The 25,590-nt window shown below is 45.3% G+C and overlaps 1 protein-coding gene across 1 annotated transcript; it reads left to right on the forward strand.

The window, feature by feature from the left end:
* Positions 1-1,296: 1,296 nt before the first annotated feature.
* LOC123990559 (apolipoprotein B-100-like) lies at positions 1,297-25,095 on the forward strand. Its single transcript, XM_046291158.1, has 28 exons — positions 1,297-1,419; positions 2,287-2,316; positions 7,889-8,001; positions 8,243-8,388; positions 8,537-8,684; positions 9,128-9,280; positions 9,499-9,623; positions 9,722-9,807; positions 9,892-10,333; positions 10,421-10,535; positions 10,637-10,783; positions 10,883-11,094; positions 11,212-11,407; positions 11,527-11,706; positions 11,833-12,036; positions 14,158-14,325; positions 14,449-14,654; positions 14,742-14,924; positions 15,036-15,166; positions 15,274-15,481; positions 15,567-15,739; positions 15,909-16,072; positions 16,157-16,266; positions 16,376-16,749; positions 16,867-22,905; positions 23,027-23,138; positions 23,470-23,656; positions 23,781-25,095. Exons 1-28 carry the CDS (start codon positions 1,365-1,367, stop codon positions 24,255-24,257), a joined length of 10,884 nt encoding a protein of 3,627 aa, XP_046147114.1. The 5' UTR covers positions 1,297-1,364; the 3' UTR covers positions 24,258-25,095.
* Positions 25,096-25,590: the final 495 nt, after the last annotated feature.

Here is a 25,590-nt window from a genome sequence, read left to right on the forward strand (position 1 = left end):
GAGGACTTGTGAGGCATCTGTTTCTCAAACTAGACATTCTAACGTACTTGTCCTCTTGCTCAGTTGTGCACCAGGGCCTCCCACTCCTCTTTCTATTCTGGTTAGAGCCAGTTTGCGCTGTTCTGTGACAGGAGTAGTACACAGCGTTGTACAAGATCTTCAGTTTCTTGGCAATTTCTCACATGGAATAGCCTTCATTTCTCAGAACAAGAATAGACAGACGTGTTTCAGAAGAAAGTACTTTTGAAGAAAGCCATTTTAAGCCTGTAATCAAACCCACAAATGCAATGCTCCAGATATTCAAATAGTCTATAGAAGGCCAGTTTTATTGCTTCTTTAATCAGTACAACTATAAGGGCACAAGGCGGGACCCAGATGCAGACAAGGGAGGCAGATGGTTTGAGTCTTGATATTTATTAAACAATCCAAAAGGGGAAGGCAAGAGAATGGTCATGGACAGGCAAAAGGTCAAAACCAGTTCAGAGTCTAGGAGGTACAGAGCTGCAGGCAGGCTCGAGGTCAGGGCAGGCAGAATGGTCAAGCAGGCGGGTACAGAGTCCAGAAAACAGGCAATGGTCAAAAACCGTGAGGACTAGCAAAAGAGAATAGAAGCAGGAGTACAGGAAAACCACTGGTTGACTTGAAAGGCATACACAACAAACTGGCACAGAGAGACAGGAAACACAGGGATATATACACCAGGGAAATAAGCAACACCTGGAGGGGGTGGAGACAATCACAAGACAGGTGAAACAGATTCGGGTGTGACAACAGTTTTCAGCTGTGCTAACATAATTGCAAAAGAGTTTTCTAATGATCAATTAGCCTTTTAAATGATAAACTTGGATTAGCTAACACAACGTGCCATTGGAACACAGGAGTGATGGTTGCTGACAATGGGCCTCTGTACACCTATGTAGATATTCCATAAAAAAAATCAGCCGTTTTCATTTACAACATTAACAATGTCTACACTGTATTTCTGATCAATTTGATGTTATTTTAATGGACAAAAAATGTGTGTGTGGGGGGGGGGGTAAATAAATGTCTTGTCAAAAAATAAATGTCTTGTCACTGTATCATTATATCTACTTAAATCTATGTGATTAACAATATATATATATATATATATATATGACTAATGGATAACGTTTACAGATGCTTGGAATCCATGTACAGCCACTCGCCTGTGTCCCTCATAAGGGATGGGTGGGATGGACTTTGGAGCAGCGACATCAGTACTGTCTGTGACTCCCACCAACCCCTGCCGTCTCTCGGGGTATAAAAACATTGTGCCGGGGTTTAGGAATCAGTCTCGACTGAGTACTCTCAAACCTTAAGGAAAGAGCTTCAACGAACCCATCATGGGGGACGCAAAGCTCTGCCTTTTGCTACTTCTGAGCACCCTTGCCTTGGCCTGTAAGTATCTTTCGGACCTTTCCCTGCTTCTGAAAAACGTGGTTGTTTAACTGTCTATAGAAAAGGGTTTTGTAACACTTATCATATGTTTTAATTTAAAGAGGTTTATAGTTTTCAACACATGCCAAATTGATGTCAAATAAACATATTTTGTATGAAATGTTGTATAATGTTAATATATCACATCACAAAGTAGAAGCATCTTACATTACCCAATATCAGGGGTAGGCACCTATATTCAACCGCAGGCCGATTTTTGTCAGAGCGGATGGTCAGGAACACAGTTATAATAATTTGTACACTGCAAATTGACCACAACTAAGGCCAAAAAGATATTGTATTTGCAAAATAAGAATACATTTTATATCTTGATTACATTGAGTCACGATCACATACCTCTCTTTTTTTTTACATTTGTGGGAATACTTGGGAACAGATTTCCTAAATTTAACAATTTTTTTCTCTGAATTCCTGTTGATTTCTCAGGCTTTTATGACAAAACAAAACAACAACAATTTAACAAAAAAACTTTGGGGGCCAAAAGTAATCCCTCACTGTTGACGCCCCCCCTGCCCTATATAACCCTTTCCAACTTTCCTCATCTTCTGCCCCTCTTCCCAATCCCAACATTTTATACCACACATTTAAGAAAGATGTATTACATTCTTTTACAGAAATGTGCATCAAATATTGTACATTTTAAAGGTTAAAGGACTGGTAGCACATTGGAATTGTCTGCTTTTAAAATGATCGGGCCAATATCTCCTTTAACATTTTTCATAGACTAATAAGCAAGACAGTCGCTAGTCACATTTTCAAATTCATTGTATTTCAAAATACACGTAATTCTGCATCTTTCCCTTGCAGATGCTGAAGAAGAAAATCCCACATGCTTACGTAAGTGAAGAATCACAAAGGCTTTGATTTAGCTCTAACAGAAAGCAGGCTATTTATTGCCCTCGGACGCACACCCAACGATTACTACCGAGATCAAAAAAGAGTCCAATTCTATGTGTTAAGCAGTAGTAGATGAGCTTGTTTGGAATATAATTAACTATCTGTGTTAACTTTGCAATATATGTCATGCAGGTGAAGGAGGACCCAAACGCGACTTAACAGAAACAGAGTTTATTAATGTTCAAAACCGAATAACTGAAATCCTCTAGATTAGTAGAGGGGAAAAACAACTGGAGAAGCGGCCACAGACTGCAGGTCGCTTCGGGTAGGCGCAGGCCGTAGTCAACTGAGACACCTGCTCACACGCAGCGTCTGAAGAAGGCACAAAACACGACAGGACAGGGTGATACACAATCACGGCAAAAAAACACGACAGGACAGGGCGAAACGCAATCACAGCATGGAATACAAAACAAGGAACCGATGGAACAGGAACGGATAACAAAGGAATAAATAGGGAGTCTAATCAGGGGAAAGGATCGGGAACAGGTGTGGGAAGGCTAAATGATGATTAGGGGAATAGGAACAGCTGGGAGCAGGAACGGAACGACAGAGAGAAGAGAGAGCGAGAGAGTGAAAGGGGAGGGGGAGAGAGAGGGATAGAACCAAACAAGACCAGCAGAGGGAAACGAATAGCATGGGGAGCACAGGGACAAGACATGACAATAAATGACAAACATGACAGTACCCCCCACTCACCGAGCGCCTCCTGGCGCACTCGAGGAGGAATCCTGGCGGCAACGGAGGAAATCATCGATGAGCGAACGGTCCAGCACGTCCCGAGACGGAACCCAACTCCTCTCCTCAGGACCGTAACCCTCCCAATCCACTAGGTATTGGTGACCCCGTCCCCGAGAACGCATGTCCATAATTTTATGTACCTTGTAAATAGGTGCGCTCTCGACAAGGACGGGAGGGGGAGGGAAGACGAACGGGGTGCGAAGAAAGGGCTTAACACAGGAGACATGGAAGACAGGATGGACGCGACGAAGATGTCGCGGAAGAAGCAGTCGCACAGCGACAGGATTGACGACCTGGGAGACACGGAACGGACCAATGAACCGCGGAGTCAACTTACGAGAAGCTGTCGTAAGAGGAAGGTTGCGAGTGGAAAGCCACACTCTCTGGCCGCAACAATACCTTGGACTCTTAATCCTGCGTTTATTGGCGGCTCTCACCGTCTGTGCCCTGTAACGGCAAAGTGCAGACCTCACCCTCCTCCAGGTGCGCTCACAACGTTGGACAAACGCTTGAGCGGAGGGAACGCTGGACTCGGCAAGCTGGGATGAGAACAGAGGAGGCTGGTAACCCAGACTACTCTGAAACGGAGATAACCCGGTAGCAGACGAAGGAAGCGAATTCTGCCCAGGGGAGCTGTTCTGCCCAAGACGCAGGGTTCCTGAAAGAAAGGCTGCGTAGTATGCGACCAATCGTCTGATTGGCCCTCTCTGCTTGACCGTTAGACTGGGGATGAAACCCGGAAGAGAGACTGACGGACGCACCAATCAAACGACAGAACTCCCTCCAAAACTGTGACGTGAATTGCGGACCTCTGTCTGAAACGGCGTCTAACGGGAGGCCATGAATTCTGAATACATTCTCAATAATGATTTGTGCCGTCTCCTTAGCGGAAGGAAGTTTAGCGAGGGGAATGAAATGTGCCGCCTTAGAGAACCTATCGACAACCGTCAGAATCACAGTCTTCCCCGCAGACAAAGGCAGACCGGTAATGAAGTCTAAGGCAATGTGAGACCATGGTCGAGAAGGAATGGGGAGCGGTCTGAGACGACCGGCAGGAGGAGAGTTACCCGACTTAGTCTGCGCGCAGTCCGAACAGGCAGCCACGAAACGGCGCGTGTCACGCTCCTGAGTCGGCCACCAAAAGCGCTGGCGAATAGACGCAAGAGTGCCTCGAACACCGGGATGACCCGCTAACTTGGCAGAGTGAGCCCACTGAAGAACAGCCAGACGAGTGGATACAGGAACGAAAAGGAGGTTACTAGGACAAGCGCGCGGCGACGCAGTGTGCGTGAGTGCTTGCTTAACCTGTCTTTCAATTCCCCAGACTGTTAACCCGACAACACGCCCATAAGGAAGAATCCCCTCGGGATCAGTAGAAGCCACAGAAGAACTAAACAGACGGGATAAGGCATCAGGCTTGGTGTTCTTGCTACCCGGACGGTAAGAAATCACAAACTCGAAACGAGCGAAAAACAACGCCCAACGAGCTTGACGGGCATTAAGTCGTTTGGCAGAACGGATGTACTCAAGGTTCTTATGGTCTGTCCAAACGACAAAGGAACGGTCGCCCCCTCAACCACTGTCGCCATTCGCCTAGGGCTAAGCGGATGGCGAGCAGTTCACGGTTACCCACATCATAGTTGCGCTCAGATGGCGACAGGCGATGAGAAAAATAAGCGCAAGGATGAACCTTATCGTCAGACTGGGAGCGCTGGGATAGAATGGCTCCCACGCCTACCTCTGAAGCGTCAACCTCGACAATGAATTGTCTAGTGACGTCAGGAGTAACGAGGATAGGAGCGGACGTAAAACGTTCTTTTAGAAGATCAAAAGCTCCCTGGGCGGAACCGGACCACTTAAAACACGTCTTGACAGAAGTAAGAGCTGTGAGAGGGGCAGCAACTTGACCGAAATTACGAATGAAACGCCGATAGAAATTAGCGAAACCTAAGAAGCGCTGCAACTCGACACGTGACCTTGGAACGGGCCAATCACTGACAGCTTGGACCTTAGCGGAATCCATCTGAATGCCTTCAGCGGAAATAACGGAACCGAGAAAAGTAACGGAGGAGACATGAAAAGAGCACTTCTCAGCCTTTACGTAGAGACAATTCTCTAAAAGGCGCTGTAGAACACGTCGAACGTGCTGAACATGAATCTCGAGTGACGGAGAAAAAATCAGGATATCGTCAAGATAGACAAAAACAAAAATGTTCAGCATGTCTCTCAGAACATCATTAACTAATGCCTGAAAAACAGCTGGCGCATTGGCGAGACCGAACGGCAGAACCCGGTACTCAAAATGCCCTAACGGAGTATTAAACGCCGTTTTCCACTCGTCCCCCTCTCTGATGCGCACGAGATGGTAAGCGTTACGAAGGTCCAACTTAGTAAAGCACCTGGCTCCCTGCAGAATCTCGAAGGCTGATGACATATGGGGAAGCGGATAACGATTCTTAACCGTTATGTCATTCAGCCCTCGATAATCCACGCAGGGGCGCAGAGTACCGTCCTTCTTCTTAACAAAAAGAACCCCGCCCCGGCCGGAGAGGAAGAAGGCACTATGGTACCGGCGTCAAGAGACACAGACAAATAATCCTCGAGAGCCTTACGTTCGGGAGCCGACAGAGAGTATAGTCTACCTCGAGGAGGAGTGGTCCCCGGAAGGAGATCAATACTACAATCATACGACCGGTGAGGAGGAAGGGAGTTGGCTCGGGACCGACTGAAGACCGTGCGCAGATCATGATATTCCTCCGGCACTCCTGTCAAATCGCCAGGTTCCTCCTGAGAAGTAGGGACAGAAGAAATGGGAGGGATGGCAGACATTAAACACTTCACATGACAAGAAACGTTCCAGGATAGGATAGAATTACTAGACCAATTAATAGAAGGATTATGACTTACAAGCCAGGGGTGACCCAAAACAACAGGTGTAAACGGTGAACGGAAAATCAAAAAAGACATAGTCTCACTGTGGTTACCAGATACTGTGAGAGTTAAAGGTAGTGTCTCAAATTTGATACTGGGAAGATGACTACCATCTAAGGCAAACATGGGCGTAGGCCTGTCTAACGGTCTGAAAGGAATGTTATGTTTCCGAGCCCATGCTTCGTCCATGAAACAACCCTCAGCCCCAGAGTCAATCAAAGCACTGCATGTAGCACCCGAACCGGTCCAGCGTAGATGGACCGACATAGTAGTACAAGATCTAGATGAAGGGACCTGAGTAGTAGCGCTCACCAGTAGCCCTCCGCTTACTGATGGGCTCTGGCCTCTTACTGGACATGAAATAACAAAATGTCCAGCAACTCCGCAATAGAGGCACAGGCGGTTGGTGATCCTCTGTTCCCTCTCCTTATTCGAGATGCGAATCCCTCCCAGCTGCATGGGCTCAGTCTCAAAGCCAGAGGGAGATGGTTGCGATGCGGAGCAGGGAAACACCGTTGATGCGAGCTCTCTTCCACGAGCCCGGTGACGAAGATCTACCCGTCGTTCTATGCGGATGGCGAGAGCAATCAAGGAGTCCACATCTGAAGGAACCTCCCGGGAGAGAATCTCATCCTTAACCACTGCGTGGAGTCCCTCCAGAAAACGAGCGAGCAGCGCCGGCTCGTTCCACTCACTAGAGGCAGCAAGAGTGCGAAACTCAATGGAATAATCCGTTATGGACCGTTCACCTTGGCATAAGGAAGCCAGGGCCCTAGAAGCCTCCTCACCAAAAACTGAACGGTCAAAAACCCGAATCATCTCCTCCTTAAAGTTCTGGAATCTGTTAGAGCAATCAGCCCTTGCCTCCCAGATAGCTGTGCCCCATTCTCGAGCCCGGCCAGTAAGGAGTGAAATGACGAAAGCAAAGCTCTCTCTCTAGAGTATGTGTGGGGTTGGAGAGAGAACACAATCTCACACTGCGTGAAAAGGAGCGGCACTCAGTGGGCTGCCCGGAGTAGCAAGGTGGGTTATTAACCCTGGGTTCAGGAGGCTCGGCAGGCCAGGGAGTAACAGGTGGCACGAGACGTAGACTCTGGAACTGTCCAGAGAGGTCGGAAACCTGAGCGGCCAGGTTCTCCACGGCATGACGAGCAGCAGACAATTCCTGCTCGTGTCTGCCGAGCATGGCTCCTTGGATCTCGACGGCAGTGTAACGAGCGTCTGAAGTCGCTGGGTCCATTCTTGGATCGGTTCCTTCTGTCATGCAGGTGAAGGAGGACCCAAACGCGACTTAACAGAAACAGAGTTTATTAATGTTCAAAACCGAATAACTGAAATCCTCTAGATTAGTAGAGGGAAAACAACTGGAGAAGCGGCCACAGACTGCAGGTCGCCGGGTAGGCGCAGGCCGTAGTCAACTGAGACACCTGCTCACACGCAGCGTCTGAAGAAGGCACAAAACACGACAGGACAGGGTGATACACAATCACGGCAAAAAACACGACAGGACAGGGCGAAACGCAATCACAGCATGGAATACAAAACAAGGAACCGATGGAACAGGAACGGATAACAAAGGAATAAATAGGGAGTCTAATCAGGGGAAAGGATCGGGAACAGGTGTGGGAAGGCTAAATGATGATTAGGGGAATAGGAACAGCTGGGAGCAGGAACGGAACGACAGAGAGAAGAGAGAGCGAGAGAGTGAAAGGGGGAGGGGGAGAGAGAGGGATAGAACCAAACAAGACCAGCAGAGGGAAACGAATAGCATGGGGAGCACAGGGACAAGACATGACAATAAATGACAAACATGACAATATATTTCTGTCCTCCACCCTAGTGGCAAAAAGGTATAAGAGCCTTCACAAATATGAATACCAATATGAAGCAGAGTCCCTGAATGCCGTGAATGGAGCTTCCAACCTCAGGAACGGACCAAAGGCCTCTTGCAAGGTAAGCCCATCAATATTACATTAACATAAACGTTATGCTGTGTACATACTGGTGACTCGTGAAAAAACTGAATGTCATTGTTTGCAAGGAGACAACGACAACTATTTCTAGCAAATTTGAACGCAAGCTAGCATGTTCTAATCATATAGGGTATACCACAAGTTCTCATGCTGTCATGCTGTCCTGTCTCCTATGTTTGCAGAATTAGTAAACATTGTGACCTCTTTGTCTCCCCCTACAGGTCGAGATTGAAGTTCCTCAGTCTTGCAGCTACATCCTGCGCACCACAGGCTGTAGCTTGAGTGAGGTTGTTGATATGGACGCAGAGGGCAAACCTGTGTTCGGACCTGCCCCGGGATCTGATGCCTTTACTGCTGCCATGGAGAAGTAAGACCCCAAGGCTGTCACAAATGCCCTAACCCAACCCTTGTCCCCAATATTTGTTAAAAATTCCTTGCCCTCTCTTCTATTAAGCACATTGTAATTTGGAGTTAACAACTGGTAACCAACCTTTCACTTCTCTCTCCCTACTCAGACATCCTCTGAAGGTTGTGGTTGAGGGAGTGTATGATGTGAAACTGTACCCTGAGGAGGATGAGTCCGTGACCATCTTGAACATTAAGAGAGGTATCGTGTCTGCCCTTGCCGTGCCCCTGCTGGAAGAGGAGAACAACAAGAAAATGGTCTGTTGATCGTCTCAGAAAACACCCTAATCATAACTATACACTTTGTATTACAGTGTAGTTTCAGTGATATGAGCAAGTAATTTCGTATTGAGTGCTTTATTACTCTAATGGGTAGTTTATTACTAACAGTGTGTACCCTATTACTCCATATTATTCAATACAATTGGAAACTACCTGGTAAACAATGGTACATATTGGTGCTTGTTTTAGTGAATCCAAGAAACAAAAATGTAATTATTGTGTAATAAAGCAATAATAAATGAAAGGGTGTGCAGTACTGTTGGCACGCCGACGTGATGCACTACAAGGTATAAGACTAGCAAAGAAAATTATATTCTTGGCTCTGCAGAGAGCAATTTCTCACATTCAGCTTTTCAGAAAACATGAATCAGTATTTATATTTATTCAAATATGTCAAGGATCATTGACTTTCCCCTCAGCCCACCATCCACGGCATGTGCAAGACCAACTACATAGTCAATGCCATGGAGGACATCGCTACTGACATCACTCTCAACAGGGACTTGTCCAAATGCGACCACTTCATCCCCCAGAGGGACCACACCAGCCCCCTGGCCCTCATCTCTGGCATGGTAAGACTGCAAGGCAGTAAAAGTTGCTGGTTAGATTCTGAAATACACCCTAAATCATTTATTCATCCTAATTCCCTTTTTAACTCCTTCCCAAAAACCCTTCAAAGTACTTATCTTTCTCTGCTCCAGTAGCTGAAATGACAACTAATATTACTCCTAATTCACTTTTTAACTCCTTTCCAAGAAAACCTAAACAATAATAATGTCTCCTCCTACAGCACTATCCTCTTGCTCAGCTGATCAGAAGCTCCCAGACCTGCAACTACAAGTTTGACAATGACAAGAAGCACATGACCTCTGGTGCCTGCACTGAGAACCACATCCTGGTGCCTTTCTCTCACAAGTGTGTAAAATATTATGCCTATAATGTTTTATGAAATACGCACCTACAATGTTAAGAGATGTTGCATAAGTCTTTATCATCTCTTTGGCTTTCCACAGGGGAGAGTATGGAGTTACCAACGTTGGCAAGCAGTTCCTGACTCTGCTGGAGGTTTCCACATACAATGAGAGAGTTTTTGACCACAGTAAGTATCCCTTACATTGCATTCTAATTATGGAGATGATTGAAAAAGGATTCCAGTGTCAAAACTGACTTTATCTTCCTGCAGATGTGGCCAACCTTAAGGGTCTGCCAATGGAGGCTGCTGAGGACAAGAGCGTTGTTCAGGACAAGGATGCTCCTCTGGCTGTCCTGAGGGAACTGGCCACTCTGTCCAACGGTGAGAAGAGAGCCCACCTCTTCCAGCAGCTTGTGAGCATGGTCCGTGGAATGAAGGCTGAGACCCTGAGCCCTGCTATCCCCGAGGCACTGAAGTTATCCGGACCCCTGACCTACCAGGTTCTGGCCCAGTGCGGTACCCCAGAGTGCAGCAGTGCCATCATGCAGATCCTCAGGACCTTTGACAACTCTGCCTTTGAGGTTGATGCCATCGTGTTCGCTATGGGACTGGTCCCCAACCCATCTGCCCTCCTGGTCAACGACATGCTGGCTATGGCACGGTACAAGCAGAGCAAGCCTATCCTGTATGCCCTGAGCAATGTTGTCAAGAGGTAAACAGACATTTTAAAGCAACATATTTTCTAAATTGAACTAAGCAGATGCAGACAATGAAATTCTGACAATGTGTTCCTCATCAGATTCTACATGGCTGAGGGCAAAGTGACCCCTGAGATTGAGGCTGTGGCTGAGTTTGCTGTTGCCCAGCTGGGTGACTGCACCGGTGACAATGAGCAGAACTTCCTGGTCCTGAGGGTGAATGTTCCATCGCTCCCCTTAGCTTTTTCAGATTTACTCACACAGCAATCAACAATTTGAATCAGAATAATTAATGTTTGCTTCTTTCTGCTCCCCAGGTTATTGGTAACATGGCTGCAGCCATGGGAGCCGCCAGTCCTGCCCTGAAGTCTGCTGTGATCCAGTGTGTAAACGAGCCCGCCGCTTCCCTGGAAGTCCAACAGGCTGCCATTCAGGCATTCAGACAGACCCCTGTCCCTGAGGAGGTAACTCACTCTTAACCTATTAGCTTTAAAAATATATATATGGAAACCTTCAACTCTTCATTCACTGCAGTACTGTTATACACATTCTCCTGTTTACAGGGCAGAGAGGTGCTCATGCAGGTTCTTTTGAATGGTGCTAGCCCCCTGCAGAAGCGCGTTGCTGCCTACCTGGTGCTGATGAAGGACCCCCAGCCTGCTGAACTAGCTCAGCTGGCCGCCGCTCTGCCCATCGAAGAAGACCAGCAGGCCAAGAGCTTTGTCATCTCCCACCTGACTAACATATTGGCATCCACAGCAGCGGAGACCCAGGAGTACGTGAGAGATATCATCTGCAGTATTTACTGCCTCAGCTAACAGAAATATTCTGTTTTGTTGTTCCCTCCTCATCATAGGTCTGACTATGTAATAAATTATTCCATCCATTACAGGCTGAGACAGAAGATTCTTGATGCCCTGCAGGGCAATGAGGTTGGAATTGTCATGGATCCCACCAAGTTCTCCCGCAACTACATGATTGGATCTGTGCAAGGAAATATGCTCTTTGAGGGCACCAGCTATCTGCCCAAGGAAGTCATGCTGGAGATGACCCTGAAGGCCTTCGGCTACAATGTGGACATGATGGAGGTAAAAAATACTATTGAATTTGTTTCCCTAAGCATTTTATAGAGATTATGTTTGTTTTTTACAGAATATACACTTATTTTTCTATCAGTCTCATGGTGAACATTCTCTTCGCTTGTAAGGTTGGCATGGAAGGCAAAGGACTTGAGCCAACTGTTGAGGCTTTGTTCGGAGAGAACGGATTCTTCCCTGACACGGTTCTAAAGGCCGTCTACTTCGTTTCTGACAAGATGCCCCTGCAGGTCAATGAGGTCATGAAGAGGATGATGCCCGCTCTGAAGAAAGACAGAATGAAGAGACAGGTATTCAAAACTATACTATTTCTTCCTCTTTCCTTACAAAACATTTTAATTCGTGTGATTTTAATCCTAGGTATTTAATTGTAGCAATAGCTAACTGTCTCTTTCCTTGAAAAAAAAATTCTGCAGGCTTCCCAGAACATCGTGAGAGAAATCGGCCGCAACCTCAACAGACTGGTCAGGGATCTGAAGGCTCAGGAGTCCCCTGAGGCTATGATTTACCTGAGACTGCTGGGAAATGAACTTGGATACCTGAAGACCAATGAGATAGAGAAGATGGCCTACTCTGCTGGTCTGATGATTGACAACGTACTCAAGATGTTCCCCACAGATGTATGTACAAGATACATTAAAGTGCAACACTATCAATTCACATAGACATTAAAGATAGTTTTTGAGTCTATAGGTTAATCAATCAATCAATCAATCAAATGTATTTATAAAGCCCTTTTTACATCAGCCGATGTCACAAAGTGCTGTTCAGTAACCCAGCCTAAAACCCTTAACAGCAAGCAATGCAGATGCAAATATCACTGTCCCAATACTTCTGGAACTCACCGTATATAAGGGGAGCATAGCGGTCACATAATGGAGTCAAAGTAGCACAACAAACAAGTCTTCAACATTGTGTACAGTTCTCAAACACTGTGGGTGTTGAAAACTAGAAAAATCACTTGCTTTCATGCCAAGAGTGTTTAATAATTGACCAATCTGTCAGACTAACCAGTGACGTTATCAATAACAACACAAGGTAAGAGAAGACCACCTTCATCAAGTTTGACTCCCAACCAGGGAGGGAGTGTCTCTACTTTAAGTCTGGAGTCTAGTGCAGTCAGAATAGAACAGTGCTAGTCATATGGATGGATGAAAATGTGAGAGAATTAATCTGATAAGAATGACATTTAATGATCAAAAATGTAAATTACCCTAACTCTGAAATCTACAGTTGAAGTTGGAAGTTTTTTAAACCACTCCACACATTTCTTGTTAACAAACTATAGTTTGGCAAGTCGGTGAGGACATCTACTTTGTGCATGACACAAGTAATTTTTCCAACAATTGTTTACATACAGATTACTTAACTTATAATTCACTGTATCACAATTCCAGTGTGTCAGAAGGTTGCATACACTAAGTTGGCTGTGCCTTTAAACAGCTTGGAAAATTCCAGAAAATTATGTCATGGCTTTAGAAGCTTCTGATAGGCTAATTTACATCATTTGAGTCAATTGGAGGTGTACCTGTGGATCTATTTCAAGGCCCACCTTCAAACTCAGTGCCTCTTTGCCTGACATCATGGGAAAATCAAAAGAAATCAGCCAACACCTCAGAAAAAATTGTAGACCTCCACAAGTCTGGTTCATCCTTGGGAGCAATTTACAAACGCCTGAAGGTACCATGTTAATCTGTACAAACAATAGTAACAAACAATAGTACGCAAGTATAAACACCATGCGACCAATCAGCCGTCATTCCGCTCAAGAAAGACGTGTTCGGGCTCCTGGAGATGAAGGTACTTTGGTGCGAAAAGTGCAAATCAATCCCAGAACAACAGCAAAGGACCTTGTGAAGATGCTGGAGGGAACAGGTACAAACGTATCTATATCCACAGTAAAACGAGTCCTATATCGACATAACATGAAAGGCCGCTCAGCAAGGAAGAAGCCACTGCTCCAAAACCGCCATAAAAAGCCAGACTACAGTTTGCAACTGCACATGGGGACAAATGAGGCAACATCTCAAGACATCAGTCAGGAAGTTAAAGCTTGGTCGCAAATGGGTCTTCCAAATGGAAAATGACCCCAAGCATACTTCCAAAGTTGTGGCAAAATAGCTTAAGGACAACAAAGTCAAGGTATTGGAGTGGCCTTCCCAAAGCCCTGACCTCAATCCTATAGAACATTTGTGGGCAGAACTGAAAAAGCATGTGAGAGCAAGGAGGTCTACAAACCTGACTCAGTTACACCAGCTCTGTCAGGAGGAATGGGACAGAATTCACCAAACTTATTGTGGGAAGCTTGTGGAAAGATACCCAAAACTTTTGACCCAAGTTGATCAATTTAAAGGAAATGCTACCAAATACTAATTGAGTGTATGTAAACTTCTGACCCACAGGGAATAAATAATAAATAATTCTCTATACTATTATTCTGACATTTCACATTCTTAAAATAAAGTGGTGATCCTAAATAAAGTGGTGGTCCTTCTGTAGCTCAGTTGGTAGAGCATGGCGCTTGTAACGCCAGGGTAGTGGGTTCGATCCCCGGGACCACCCATACGTAGAATGTATGCACACATGACTGTAAGTCGCTTTGGATAAAAGCGTCTGCTAAATGGCATATATTATTATTATATATTAAAACAGGGAATTTGTCAGGAATTATGAAAAATTTAGTTTAAAACTATTTGGCTAAGGTGAATCAACTTCCGACTTCAACTGTACATGTTCCACAGCTTATGAAGGGACTGATGACCAACGCTGACAATGAAGTCTTCGCCCATTACATCTTCATGGATAACGAATTCTTCCTGCCAACTGCCACTGGTGTGCCACTGAAGATTGCCCTGTCTGGTACCTTCACCCCTGGCATCAAGGGAGGACTACACATTACACCCGACATGGTAAACTTTTATATTTATTTTCACTGATCTGTTTTCTATTTGTAGTAACCCTAATACATGTGACGTCGGTCAGTCTTTTTTGCATATCTGTATAATATCATTGGACGGATCCCTTTCCCACAGAGCGAGGTCTCATTCATGCCCTCCGCTGGAATTGAGTTTGTGGCCCGGGTTGGTTCCCACATTCCTGAGTACCTTCTCTCTGGCCTGGAGATGCACACCAGCCTATACCACGAGAGTGGTCTCAGTGCTAAGCTCGTCATGGCTGACAAACAGGTCAAGCTGACCATCCCTGCTCCTCAGGGTCCTGCCAAGCTCATCAGCATCACGTAAGTGTCAGAGTATCATTCAGATAATACCTGATGACAAATATCTATCAGAGCCTAAACATTTCCTTTCCACGACTCCTATTATAGCAACAAGCTGTTCGAAGTGACCTCTGCTGGAGTGAAACCCATCCCGTCTCTGGTAGAGGACAGAATTGATGTGTCTGAGTGCACTCCATTCTTAGCTGGTATGAAGTACTGCACCACCCTTCAGTACTCTGATGCTAGCTCCCATGACACTGCACCCTACTTCCCCTTTACTGGAGATAGCAAGTAAGTACAAGTTCTATGCAAATACATTTTAACATGCTCAATTTATGTTTTCCTATTTTCAGGTAGAAATTGATCTTAGCCATAACTTTTGGAAATGAAACAATTATTTAGGCTTGCTGTGGAGCTCCACCCCACGGGGGATGTCACTGAATACACGGCCACCATCGGCTACGAACTCCTCAGGGAGGGAGAAGAAGGTCGTCAGAAAGTTGACACTGTAAAGGTGGTCCTGAAGGCAGAAGGTATAGCTAAGTTACAAAATCCCTCTTTTAGAGTAACATAGTCCTTCCATTTCTAACGTACAACCTTTTCCTTGGTGACTAACTAATTCAGTTTATCCTGGACACAGGTGCTAACCCCACAGCCACAGCCACTGTGAAGTACAACAGGAGGAAGAATGTCTTCACCACCGACATCCAGATCCCTGACTTTGACTTGGAGGCTGGAATCAGACTGGGCGTTGTTGATGGCAACACCAAGGGCAACGGAATACACTCCATCTCCATTGACTTCATCAACAAGAACATCCCTCAGCTGTCGCTGGTTGGCCGCGCTAAGTAAGCTGACAATGCTACCCCACAAAGTACGTCCTTGTTTTGGTTTCTTCTGTTTTTCCAAACTGACTAATGGTTTTCTTTGCAGAATTGAGGCCATGAAGGATGCTATGCTGCAGGTGCAGCTGCTTGTCCCTTCAATCAAGGCTGACGCCACAGTTACAGCCAACGTGAAGCGTGGTGAGGAACTGGAACTTGAGCTTGAGTGTGACATCAAGCTCCCAGAGACCACCTCAGTGCAAAAGATCACCCTAAAATATGGTATGCAGGCTTTCAATATCGACCAACCTTTGTATGATAAATTGTTTAACTTCTTGTTCAACTTTAACTGTACGTTTCTGAGAGCTTTGCCAGGCTTTAAATGTCAAGTATCCATGGGAAAGTCATTCAAATGTCATTTAATTTACAATGAATTTCTCCTACTTTGTAGATGACGAGAAGATTGTGGCTGAGGTCAAGTCTGACATGAACTCTGAGATCCAGAACATCCTCCCTCATGCTGAGGCATTCCAGAAGATGGTCAGTGATGTTCTTGATCAGCAGGTTGGCCAGACTGACATGAAGGTCCGTCACATCCTCACCACGTCTGTGGAGGTAATACTTTTAAAAAATACTTATCATCTGATCACTATTTTGTCCACTCTGAACTTAATATATGACTATATATTTATATTACAGGCAACCATCAACTACCTGGAGAAATATGCTGCTGATATCCCATACATGCAGAACCTGAGAGTCCCTGGGATGCCAGAGTTTACTCTGCCTGAGAAACTTTTCCTGAATGCGTAAGTTACATCAATCAACTACCATGAGAATCATTTTATATCAATACATTAACTGATTTTTTTAAAATTCCATGATTAATTCATGATTAAATATAATTTTCTCAAACAGTGAGGCCACAGCTGCTTACCACTTCAACAATGAGCGTATCTTCATCGCCATTCCCCTGCCTCTTGGTGGAAAATCATCTGTGGAGCTGAACTTCCCAGCTGCACTGACCACACCACACCTGGCTCTGCCCCTGCTTGGCCTGGACATTGCATCCATGGAGATCCCGATCCCTGAGCTTTTCATCCCAGAGACGCTTGATGTGTTTGTGCCCCTCTTTGGAAAAGCTCAGCTGTCCACAAAAGTGAAGAGCAACTTCTACAACTTGGAGGGCTCAGTGTCTGCTGGCAAAGATGCCGCTGAGACACCAAGCTATTCTGCCAAGTTTGATGTGACAGGCAGCTGCTCAATGGAACTCCTGTGCATCAAGATTGAAGGTAGTGCTCCACCTCCAGACATGTTCTAATGCCTTTGTAAATAATAGAGAATTACACCATCTGGAACATGTTTAGTTGTGCAATAATCAATCATTGTTCCTTCTGTGTTGTAAATAGGATCTGGATTGCTTACCACCACTCCTGCTGATTCCATCAAGGCCCATGTGAAGACCTCCGTGAGCCACAAGCTCATTGATGCCAGCATTAGCATAAAGGAAGTTGGCACTGTTACAGACAACAAGATCAACGTGAAATCCAGCAGCAAAATCGAAGCAACAAGCCCCATGGGTCTGAGTGTAAACCTAGAGCACACCGGCCAAGTTGGCTTCAATACTGAAGCGCCAATACTGGCTCCAACACTGAAGATCTCTGGTGATAGCAACTTGGAGGGAACAGTCAAAGCAGGACCTGTCTATGGCACCACAATCACCACCCAGTCTTTTACCATCTTCCCATTCAGGCCAGAGGCAAAGATTGATTCTTCCCTGAAAATTGATTCAACCATTCTTATGGCCCAGAACACCATCGCTGCATCGTTTGCCAATGGCGAGCTGTCTGTTGTGTCTAACACGAATGCATTTGAAGACGTCCTGACCCATGCTGCTGAACTTGCCTTCAAGGATAACCAGCTGTCCCTGAAATGTGACACCAATGCCCTTGCCCTTGGCATGAAGATCCACAACCAGGCTGAGGGTTCTGTTGGCTCTGGAGCAGTCACAATCAAGATGGAGACCAACGCTGACCACTCTGAGAATCGCATATACTCTCTTGTCACTGCCTCCCTGGATGTCAATGGCCTGGCTGTGAACAGTGATGCCACTGTAAAGCTGCTTGAGAACAAAGCTGCACACAAAGCTACCCTGACAATGAACAAGGATGGCCTGGCCACAAGCGGAACAACCACCCTGCAGGGCCCGTTCGCCATGGAGAACACCTTCAACGGTGGAATTGATGCCTCCAAGGCAACTCTGTCCATTGAGACCAAGAGTGCATTGAATGACATGAAGGTTGAGAATGCCAACTCATTGACCATCACTCTCTCCACCCTTGCCTTCACCTCAAAGGCTGAGGCCATCGTCAGCGAGAGCACTTCCTATACACATGACATCACCATTGACCTGCAGGACTACACTGCCTCTGTAAATGTGAACAATGACCTGAAACTGCTGGGAGCCAACCTCGTCAACGAGGCTCAGCTAAAGGCAGTGGTCTACAAAATTGACTTTACTGGAAGCCTGAAGGGGGCCTATGGTGAGGAAGAGCTCAAACACACCTATGAGATCAACTATGCAGACTTGACCACTAATGCTAAGTGCAGCACTACTGGAAAGCTCCTCGGTGCTCACATGAGCCACAACACTGAGGTTGAAATTGTTGGCCTTGCTGCAAGGATCCAAAATCATGCCCGCTTCAACTCCCAGCCTTTCCGCTTCGACAACACCATCCGTGCCAGCATTATTCCCTTCGACTTCAATCTTGACGCCATCTTCAATGCTGATGGTGACCTGATCTTGTATGGCAAGCAGAGCGCTCAGCTCTATGGAAAGTTCCTTCTTAAAGCACAGCCCCTGGCTTTTGCCAGCTCTCATGAATGCAGAGCCTCCATCACTCAGAAGCTGGACAATGGCTTCTCCCTGGAGACCACACTGGACAACAAGATAGACACACTTTTGACTCCCCAGGAGCAGAAAGCCACACTCAGGGTGAAGTCCAAGGTGAACAACCATGCCCTCAATCAGGAAGTGAGTGCCTACAACAATGATGAAAGGCTTGGACTGGAGCTGTCTGCAACCCTCCTCACCGGCCTCCTGAACATAGCTGCCAGTGAAAAGCAGGAATTCACAATTTCTGGTTTCCTGAAGTATGATAAGAACACTGACAGTCACTTGATTAACCTGCCCTTCCTTGAAAATTTGCCTGCCATCCTGGAAAACATCAAGATCACTATTGTGAGCATGGCAGAGAAACTGCAGAATTACATTAACAGTGAAGAGATCAAGGCTAACCTTGAGGCTCTGCCACAGCATGTGAGTGACTTTGTTACCAAACTGAATCTTGAAGGCAAGGCTGTCCAGCTCAAACAGGACCTGATTATCCTCACCCAGGTGTATGCCATCTCTCTGGAAGACCTAGAGGCCTTTCTGGTGAACCTCAAGACAGCTTTTGAAAAACTGCTTATTGATCTGTCATCCCGCATTCAGGTAATTGTTGATGTTATCAAGGATATGATTGCGAGTGGCATCCTGTCTGAAACTGTCATCCAGAGGCTCAACCAGGAGCTGAATGCCATCAACAAGGAGTATGAATTAACTACAATTATCATAGCTGTCATTGATGCCATTGAAGAGCTGATCAAGCAGATTGACATGGAGAAACTGAAGGACAGCAGCATTGCACTCCTGCACGACATTGATGCCCAGTTTGAAATCAAAGCTAAGCTTGAAAATGCAGTGAGTGAATTGAAGCAGTTCATTGAGAACTTTGACAGAACCCAATTTGTTGAGGATCTGAGGAACTACATTACCTCGCTCAACTTGGAAGCTTATGTTGAGCAGATGATAGATCAGTTTCAGCAAGATTGGCAAAGATTCAGCAAGGCTATTGAGCCTGTCAAGGCAGTGATTCAGGATTTTGACATCTTTGGTAAGTTGAATGCTTTCCATGCCAAGTTGACAGAACTGATTGTCAAATATGATGTTGACAAGAAGGTTGAAGCAGTCCTGGAGAAGGTTGTGGACCTCATTAAGCAATTCAAAATTGGTGAAACAATTCAGGTCCTTGTTAACAAGCTGAAGGCCATCGATATCCCAGGGAAGGTAATGCAGATGCTGGAGGAAACAATCAACTACTTGAAAGCTACTGAGATCAAACAGGTGATTGACCAGCTGAATGAATATCTCGACTCTGTTATCCAGAAGCTGAAGTCATTTGATTACAATGCCTATGTGGATGAAGTCAACCAGATAATTGCTGAATACACTGCTCATGTAAACGAGCTAATTAGGACACTTGAGATCCCACAGAAACTTCAGGCTTCAAGAGAGTTTGTCAACTTTGTTGTGTCATCTGCACTTAACTACATTGAACATCTTAGGGAAATCAAGGTTGCAGACATGATCAAAACAGTGAAGGACATAGCTGACCTTGCCATCCTTAATGACCTTAAGGCAATTTCGGACAGCCTGAAGCAGAGAATCACCGATATGGACCTCAGAAATTATATAATATCATTCCTGCATCAGCTGAGCGAACACTACACCATGGTTACCACCGTCATCAATGAGGTGTTCGGCAATGTGTTTGAGGTGATCCAGAAGTTTGCTGGTAAACAACAAATTGTCAGCGAGGTCAAGCAGATAATTGAGGGAGTTGTTACTGGACTGAAGACAGCTGAGCTGGACTTCCCTTCATTCACCATCCCTCTCACTAACCTGGTCATACCCTCCATGAAGATCAGCCTGGAGAAGCTTCAGGAGATTGAAATTCCAACACAGCTGGATATCCCTGAGTTCACTATCCTGGGTTTCCACACAGTGCCAGCCATCACTGTTTCCTTTGACGATATCAAGCAGAAGGTCATAGAGCTCATCGACTTCATTGTCAACTTTGAGATCCAGATGCTTGATTTGGATGCTTTCTTTGGAGATCTGACCATGAGCTACCTGCCAACCCTACCTGACATTACTCTCCCAGAGATCACATTCCCCGAGTTCTCCTTCCCTGCCCTCCCTAAGGTGGCCGCAGAGAAGCTCCTAGAGATTCCAACTCTCCAGATCCCTGAGATCAAGCTCCCTGCCATCCCAAGTGAGATCAGTGTCCCTTGCTTTGGCAAGCTCTATGGTGAGATCAGTGTCATCACCCCAGTCTACAGCATCAGGAGCTCTGCTGAGCTCTGGAACAACACTGAAAATGAGATGACTCCTCAGTTCACTGCTCTCCTGGCCACCCAGGCCACATCACCCAGTATTGAGATCCTCAATTTCAACCTGAACTCCAGTGTTCGTGTTGCCATCCCCAAAATGAGACGCATGATTGTTGCAGAGACCCTTAAGTTCATTCACAATGCACTTGCAGTTGAACATCAGGCATCAGTGATCATCTACGGATTCTCATCCCAGGCCTCAGCTAAGACCACAGTCAAGGCAACCACTGCACACTACACGGCTGACCTTGTCAATAATGCATTCTTTGCTATGGAGGGTGGAATATCTGCCTCTATGGACACCACCTACAACCACCAGATCAATATCCCAATCGTTGGCTTTACCAATGGAGCCTCTGTGACCCAAAAGGTTGTTGCCCGCCTGGAGGACACAACAATCACTCTGACCGTTGGAAATGATGGTGCTATGAAGTTCAACTTTCACGAGGGCACACACAAGTGTGACCTTCACTTCGCCATCAGTCCCAGCACTGCTAAGCTGACAATCTCCGCTGACACCGACACTGTCCTTCTGAAGATGAAGCAGACCTTGAACGCTGATGCAGTCATGTACCGTCACATCACATTTGATGCCCGGTTTGAAGCAGAAGGCCCAGAGGTCAAGAACAGCCTTCTGGTGGCATCTGGAAATGCTGACTATGGATATTTGAAAATTGAACTGAAGGCAAACCATGACACAGAGCTTGTTGGAGATCTCAGTGGAATCCTGTCAAACTCACTCAACATTGTGATTAATCCAAGTGAGGTTGTCTTTGACTTCCAGAACAAGGGAAACACAAAGCTACGCTTCAACGAGGCACTGGTGGCCAAGATTGATCTCCAGAATGACTACTCTGCCATCATCAAGCCTGAAGCTCAACAGATCAACACTGTGGCTCTTGCCCGTTTCAACCAGTACAAATACTCCTACAACTTCACTATTGACAACAACAAAAAGGAGGCTGGTATATTTGCTACTGTCAACAGTGAGGCTAATCTTGCATTCTTGACAACCCCTATCAGCATCCCTGAGATTGAGCTATCCTTCCTTAACATGCGCATCCCAGCCATCAGCGATCTGAACCTGTATGAGCATACTGCCTTGAAGAACATCTTGACCACCACTGAGCAGTCTCTTGATGTTGATTCCAAGATCCTGTACCAGAAGGGTCAGTTTTACTCTCTGGGCAACCTGATAACCGAACTCTCCCTGAAGTCACCCATCTTCAATCTGAATGCCAATGCTGGACTTTACAATGAGGACGACGTTGTGTTCCGTCTCGGAGCTACCACAGCCTCCATATTTGAAGCTCTTAAGGTCAAGCTTGATGGCACCTGCAGCCTGACCACCAAAAGAGGACTTAAGCTGGCCACATCCCTGTCTCTGGAGAATCCCCACATTGAGGGAAACCATGACAGCACAATCAGCCTGAACACTGACAACCTGGAAGCTGCGTTGTCTGTGGCTACCGGTGCAAAGATTGCTCTGCCCATCTTGAATCTGGAAGCTAGCCAGCAACTTGTTGCAGACACCAAGACCAAGCCAAATGCTGCCTCTACATTGAAGCTGAAAGGTGATTTCAACCTGCCCCTTATCAAAGCAATTGGCAAGGCAGAGGCTGACCACAGCCTGAAGCTAGAGGGAACCCTTGAGTACATCTCCGTGGAGTCATCCATCCAGGGCACCATTGATGGCACAGTCCTGGAATACAATGCTGTTTTGGGAGCTCTGGACAATGAAGCTAACATCTACCTGAATGCTGATGGCCTACGTTCCACCTCAAAGATAATTGCCAATGCTAAACTCAGCAACGGTGAGACAATTGTCCTGGAGATGGATGTGGACGAGAGCCTGGCTGTTGAGGCATCTGTGAGCCGTGTGTATGCAGTGCTGAAATTTATGAGCACCAATAAGGCCAATGTGATTACTTTCAACACCAATGGAAAGCATGTAGCCCAGGCTACCATTGACTTTGCACCATTGACATCACTGACTGCTGATGTTGAGATTGACATGTTTCAACCAAGCAACATGGGTGACATTTCCCTCTTTGAGAAGACTGCTGTCGAGCTGACATGTACCAAGCAGAAGATCTCTACCACCGCCAAGATTGCTACTCCTGTGTACACCACAGATATGGCAGCTGAGTTGGAGGGTGATTCCCCTGTCTTCAAAGCCACACTCAAGTCATCTGCTACCTCTGCCATTGTTCTCCTGGACTATGACATGGATGGTAAGTTTCTTAGAAGTTGGCATTATTTTTAAGTAATATTTGAAAAACAAATCATATTGTCACCGATCTTTTACTGTAAATTTTTACTCAAATGATTTGTAACTCTAACTTCTTTCAACAGCTTCCATCAAAGCAAATGTTGAGAATGAAGCCCTGGGCTTGACTGGCAAGATTATCCTGACCCATGCTGACCTGACCATGGACATTCAGAATGTGATTACCCAGGCTGAGAGGTAATACTTTCTTTTTAACAGACCCCTTCTCAATGTATAATACCCATTGGAAGATTATTTAGTCTCACAATGTTAATCAAAATAACAGACATTATGTAGATTTGAAGATATTTCAATATCAGTTAACACAGTTGGCTTTATTTGATTTGTGAATACCCGGAAAAACGCCAAGATGAGGGAAGCTAAATATTATAAAAAGTATCTTAACTTCCTTATCTCTGTCTGAGATAAAACAAAGGCTGAGCTTTACTTTTAGAACTACCTTAACCACACAAGTATAAATTAAGATGGCAACTGAATATGCTTGTCATGTTTTTCCTCAACTTCTTAGTGTCTCCCGCCACACCCTGAATGTGGACATCACCAGCCCAACCTTCACTGATGTGAACTTCCGCTATGCTGCCCGCAGAGATGGCGTCAGTGCTTCCATCTCTACTCCATCCACTGGGTTATTGGGTCTTGAACTCCAGGGCAGGATCCCATCTGAGCTGAGCGCTAGACTCTACAGCCGTTATGCTGTGAGTATCTTTCATATTTTAAAATATTTATTGTGTGCCTATTTACACGTCAGATACATGTCACCCTATTGTTAAATTATTTAGAAATTGTTATTTACTCTTGTGTTTTTCCTATATCCAACAGTCTGCCCCAGAGGTTGATGTTGACATCTTGGTCATCAGAGTTACTTCCAATGATGCCGATAACCTAAAACTACAGGTTGCCAACAACAAGGAGGCCCTCCACGACATGCTCCTGGGCCTGAAGGAGAGACTCCCTGCCATCACATCCACCCTGGGGAGCTTTGCAGACCGGTTCGAGATCATCACGCCCATCCTCACTTCAGGCGAACGCATTGAGGAAGCATTCAATGCTGTCTGCCACCATGTTCTCCAGCTGTCATTCTTCTTCAGGGACACTGTTGCCCAGTGCAAGAAAACCATCCAGGTCTTCCTGGATGCTGCCATTGAGTTCCTGAAGGAGACCCAGTTGAAGCTGCCTGGCTATGAGGCGATAACCACCCTTCCTTTGTTGCTCCTCAAACAGCTAACCAGCGCCATTGCCTCCATTCTTGAGCAGGCCATCCAGATGATCATTGAAAACGTGGAGTCATGGAGATGAGCGTGTCTGTGGTGAACCAGCTCAATCTCCCCATCACTGGTCTTCTGCAGCAGGCTTCTGATGAGGCTTTCGTGAAAGTTAGTGGAAGGCTTGAGAACAACCTTTCCCTTCCACCAGAGAGATACCCACAGACTTAACCCTGAGTATATTAAACACTGCCATCTGTTAAACACATATGCTCGCTTGGGAGGGAAAAAATGGACACTTAGCCCAATAAGTGTTTCAGCATGTATTTATAGCAGTCAAGTTAACATGTACAACTTGATAAAAATATGTATTATTATTTTGTGAAAATGACACCTGATGTTCCAACATGGAAATGCAATACTTTGTTGTGTTCCACTTCCCTTGTCTTTCCTATTCAAGATGTAAAGAGTGAAGTGTATCAATAAAGTCTATTATAAACTGGGTGGTTCGAGCCCCGAATTCTGATTGGCTGACGAGTATGACAAAACATTTATTTGAACTGCTCTAAATATGTTAGTAACCTGTTTATAATAGCAATAAGGCACCTCTGGGGTTTGTGGTATATGGCCAATATATCCAGGCACTCTGCGTTGCTTTGTGTTTAAGAAGAGCCATTAGCTGTGGTATATTGGCCCTCTGGCCTTATTGCTTAATTATACCATACAGCATTAATTATTTTTAAGTGTGGTGAAAACATTATAAACCTCACTTTGTGGTATTTTGTATATTTTAGGCTTTCAAGTATGTGTTTAAACGCAGATGTTGCTCATGTTTGATTGCATTGACACACATTAGCTATATGTGGTCACTGTGTATGCTCTGTTGAAGCTCTTGAGACCGAAAGCTAATTAAATTAAATTTGTGCATTGATTCTGAGTGTGCGGAGACTTTATTCCATTACGGTATTGCTCTTCATCTCCTGCACCTTAAGTACAATCGGGTGTGTGACAGATCCTCCTAAGTTACTTCAATAGCAAAAAATAGGCAATCTTTTCTGAAACTTAAGAGAGTGCCATTCTATGAGCATGGGACTTAAGTGAGATGCAACTTTGTTGCAAATTCATTCACTGAACTTCTCAACTGTCAAAACAATAACACGTTCTATACCATTAAAGTCTCAAACTTTCAACAGAGAAACACTTTAAAACAAACCATTTGTTAATGGTCTAGTTTAAGAAATATTCAAATCAAAGTTAAGCTTCTGTACACTACAGTTCAAAAGTTTGGGGTCACTTAGAAATGTCCTTGTTTATGAAAGAAAATGAACTTTTTTCTCCATTAATATAACATCAAATTGATCAGAAATACAGTGTTGACATTGTTAATGTTGTAAATGACTATTGTAGCTGGAAACGGCAGATTTTTT

Source organism: Oncorhynchus gorbuscha, linkage group LG12 (assembly GCF_021184085.1).
Source record: "Oncorhynchus gorbuscha isolate QuinsamMale2020 ecotype Even-year linkage group LG12, OgorEven_v1.0, whole genome shotgun sequence".
In the NCBI taxonomy this organism is placed as follows: domain Eukaryota; kingdom Metazoa; phylum Chordata; class Actinopteri; order Salmoniformes; family Salmonidae; genus Oncorhynchus; species Oncorhynchus gorbuscha.

Excerpts from the sequence above, each read along its gene's own strand:
- LOC123990559 (XM_046291158.1), top strand. The coding sequence starts at position 1,365 with ATGGGGGACGCAAAGCTCTGCCTTTTGCTACTTCTGAGCACCCTTGCC. Across the intron at positions 8,389-8,536 it reads TTTACTGCTGCCATGGAGAA|ACATCCTCTGAAGGTTGTGG; the intron begins GTAAGACCCCAA and ends CTCCCTACTCAG. Across the intron at positions 9,808-9,891 it reads TGAGAGAGTTTTTGACCACA|ATGTGGCCAACCTTAAGGGT; the intron begins GTAAGTATCCCT and ends ATCTTCCTGCAG.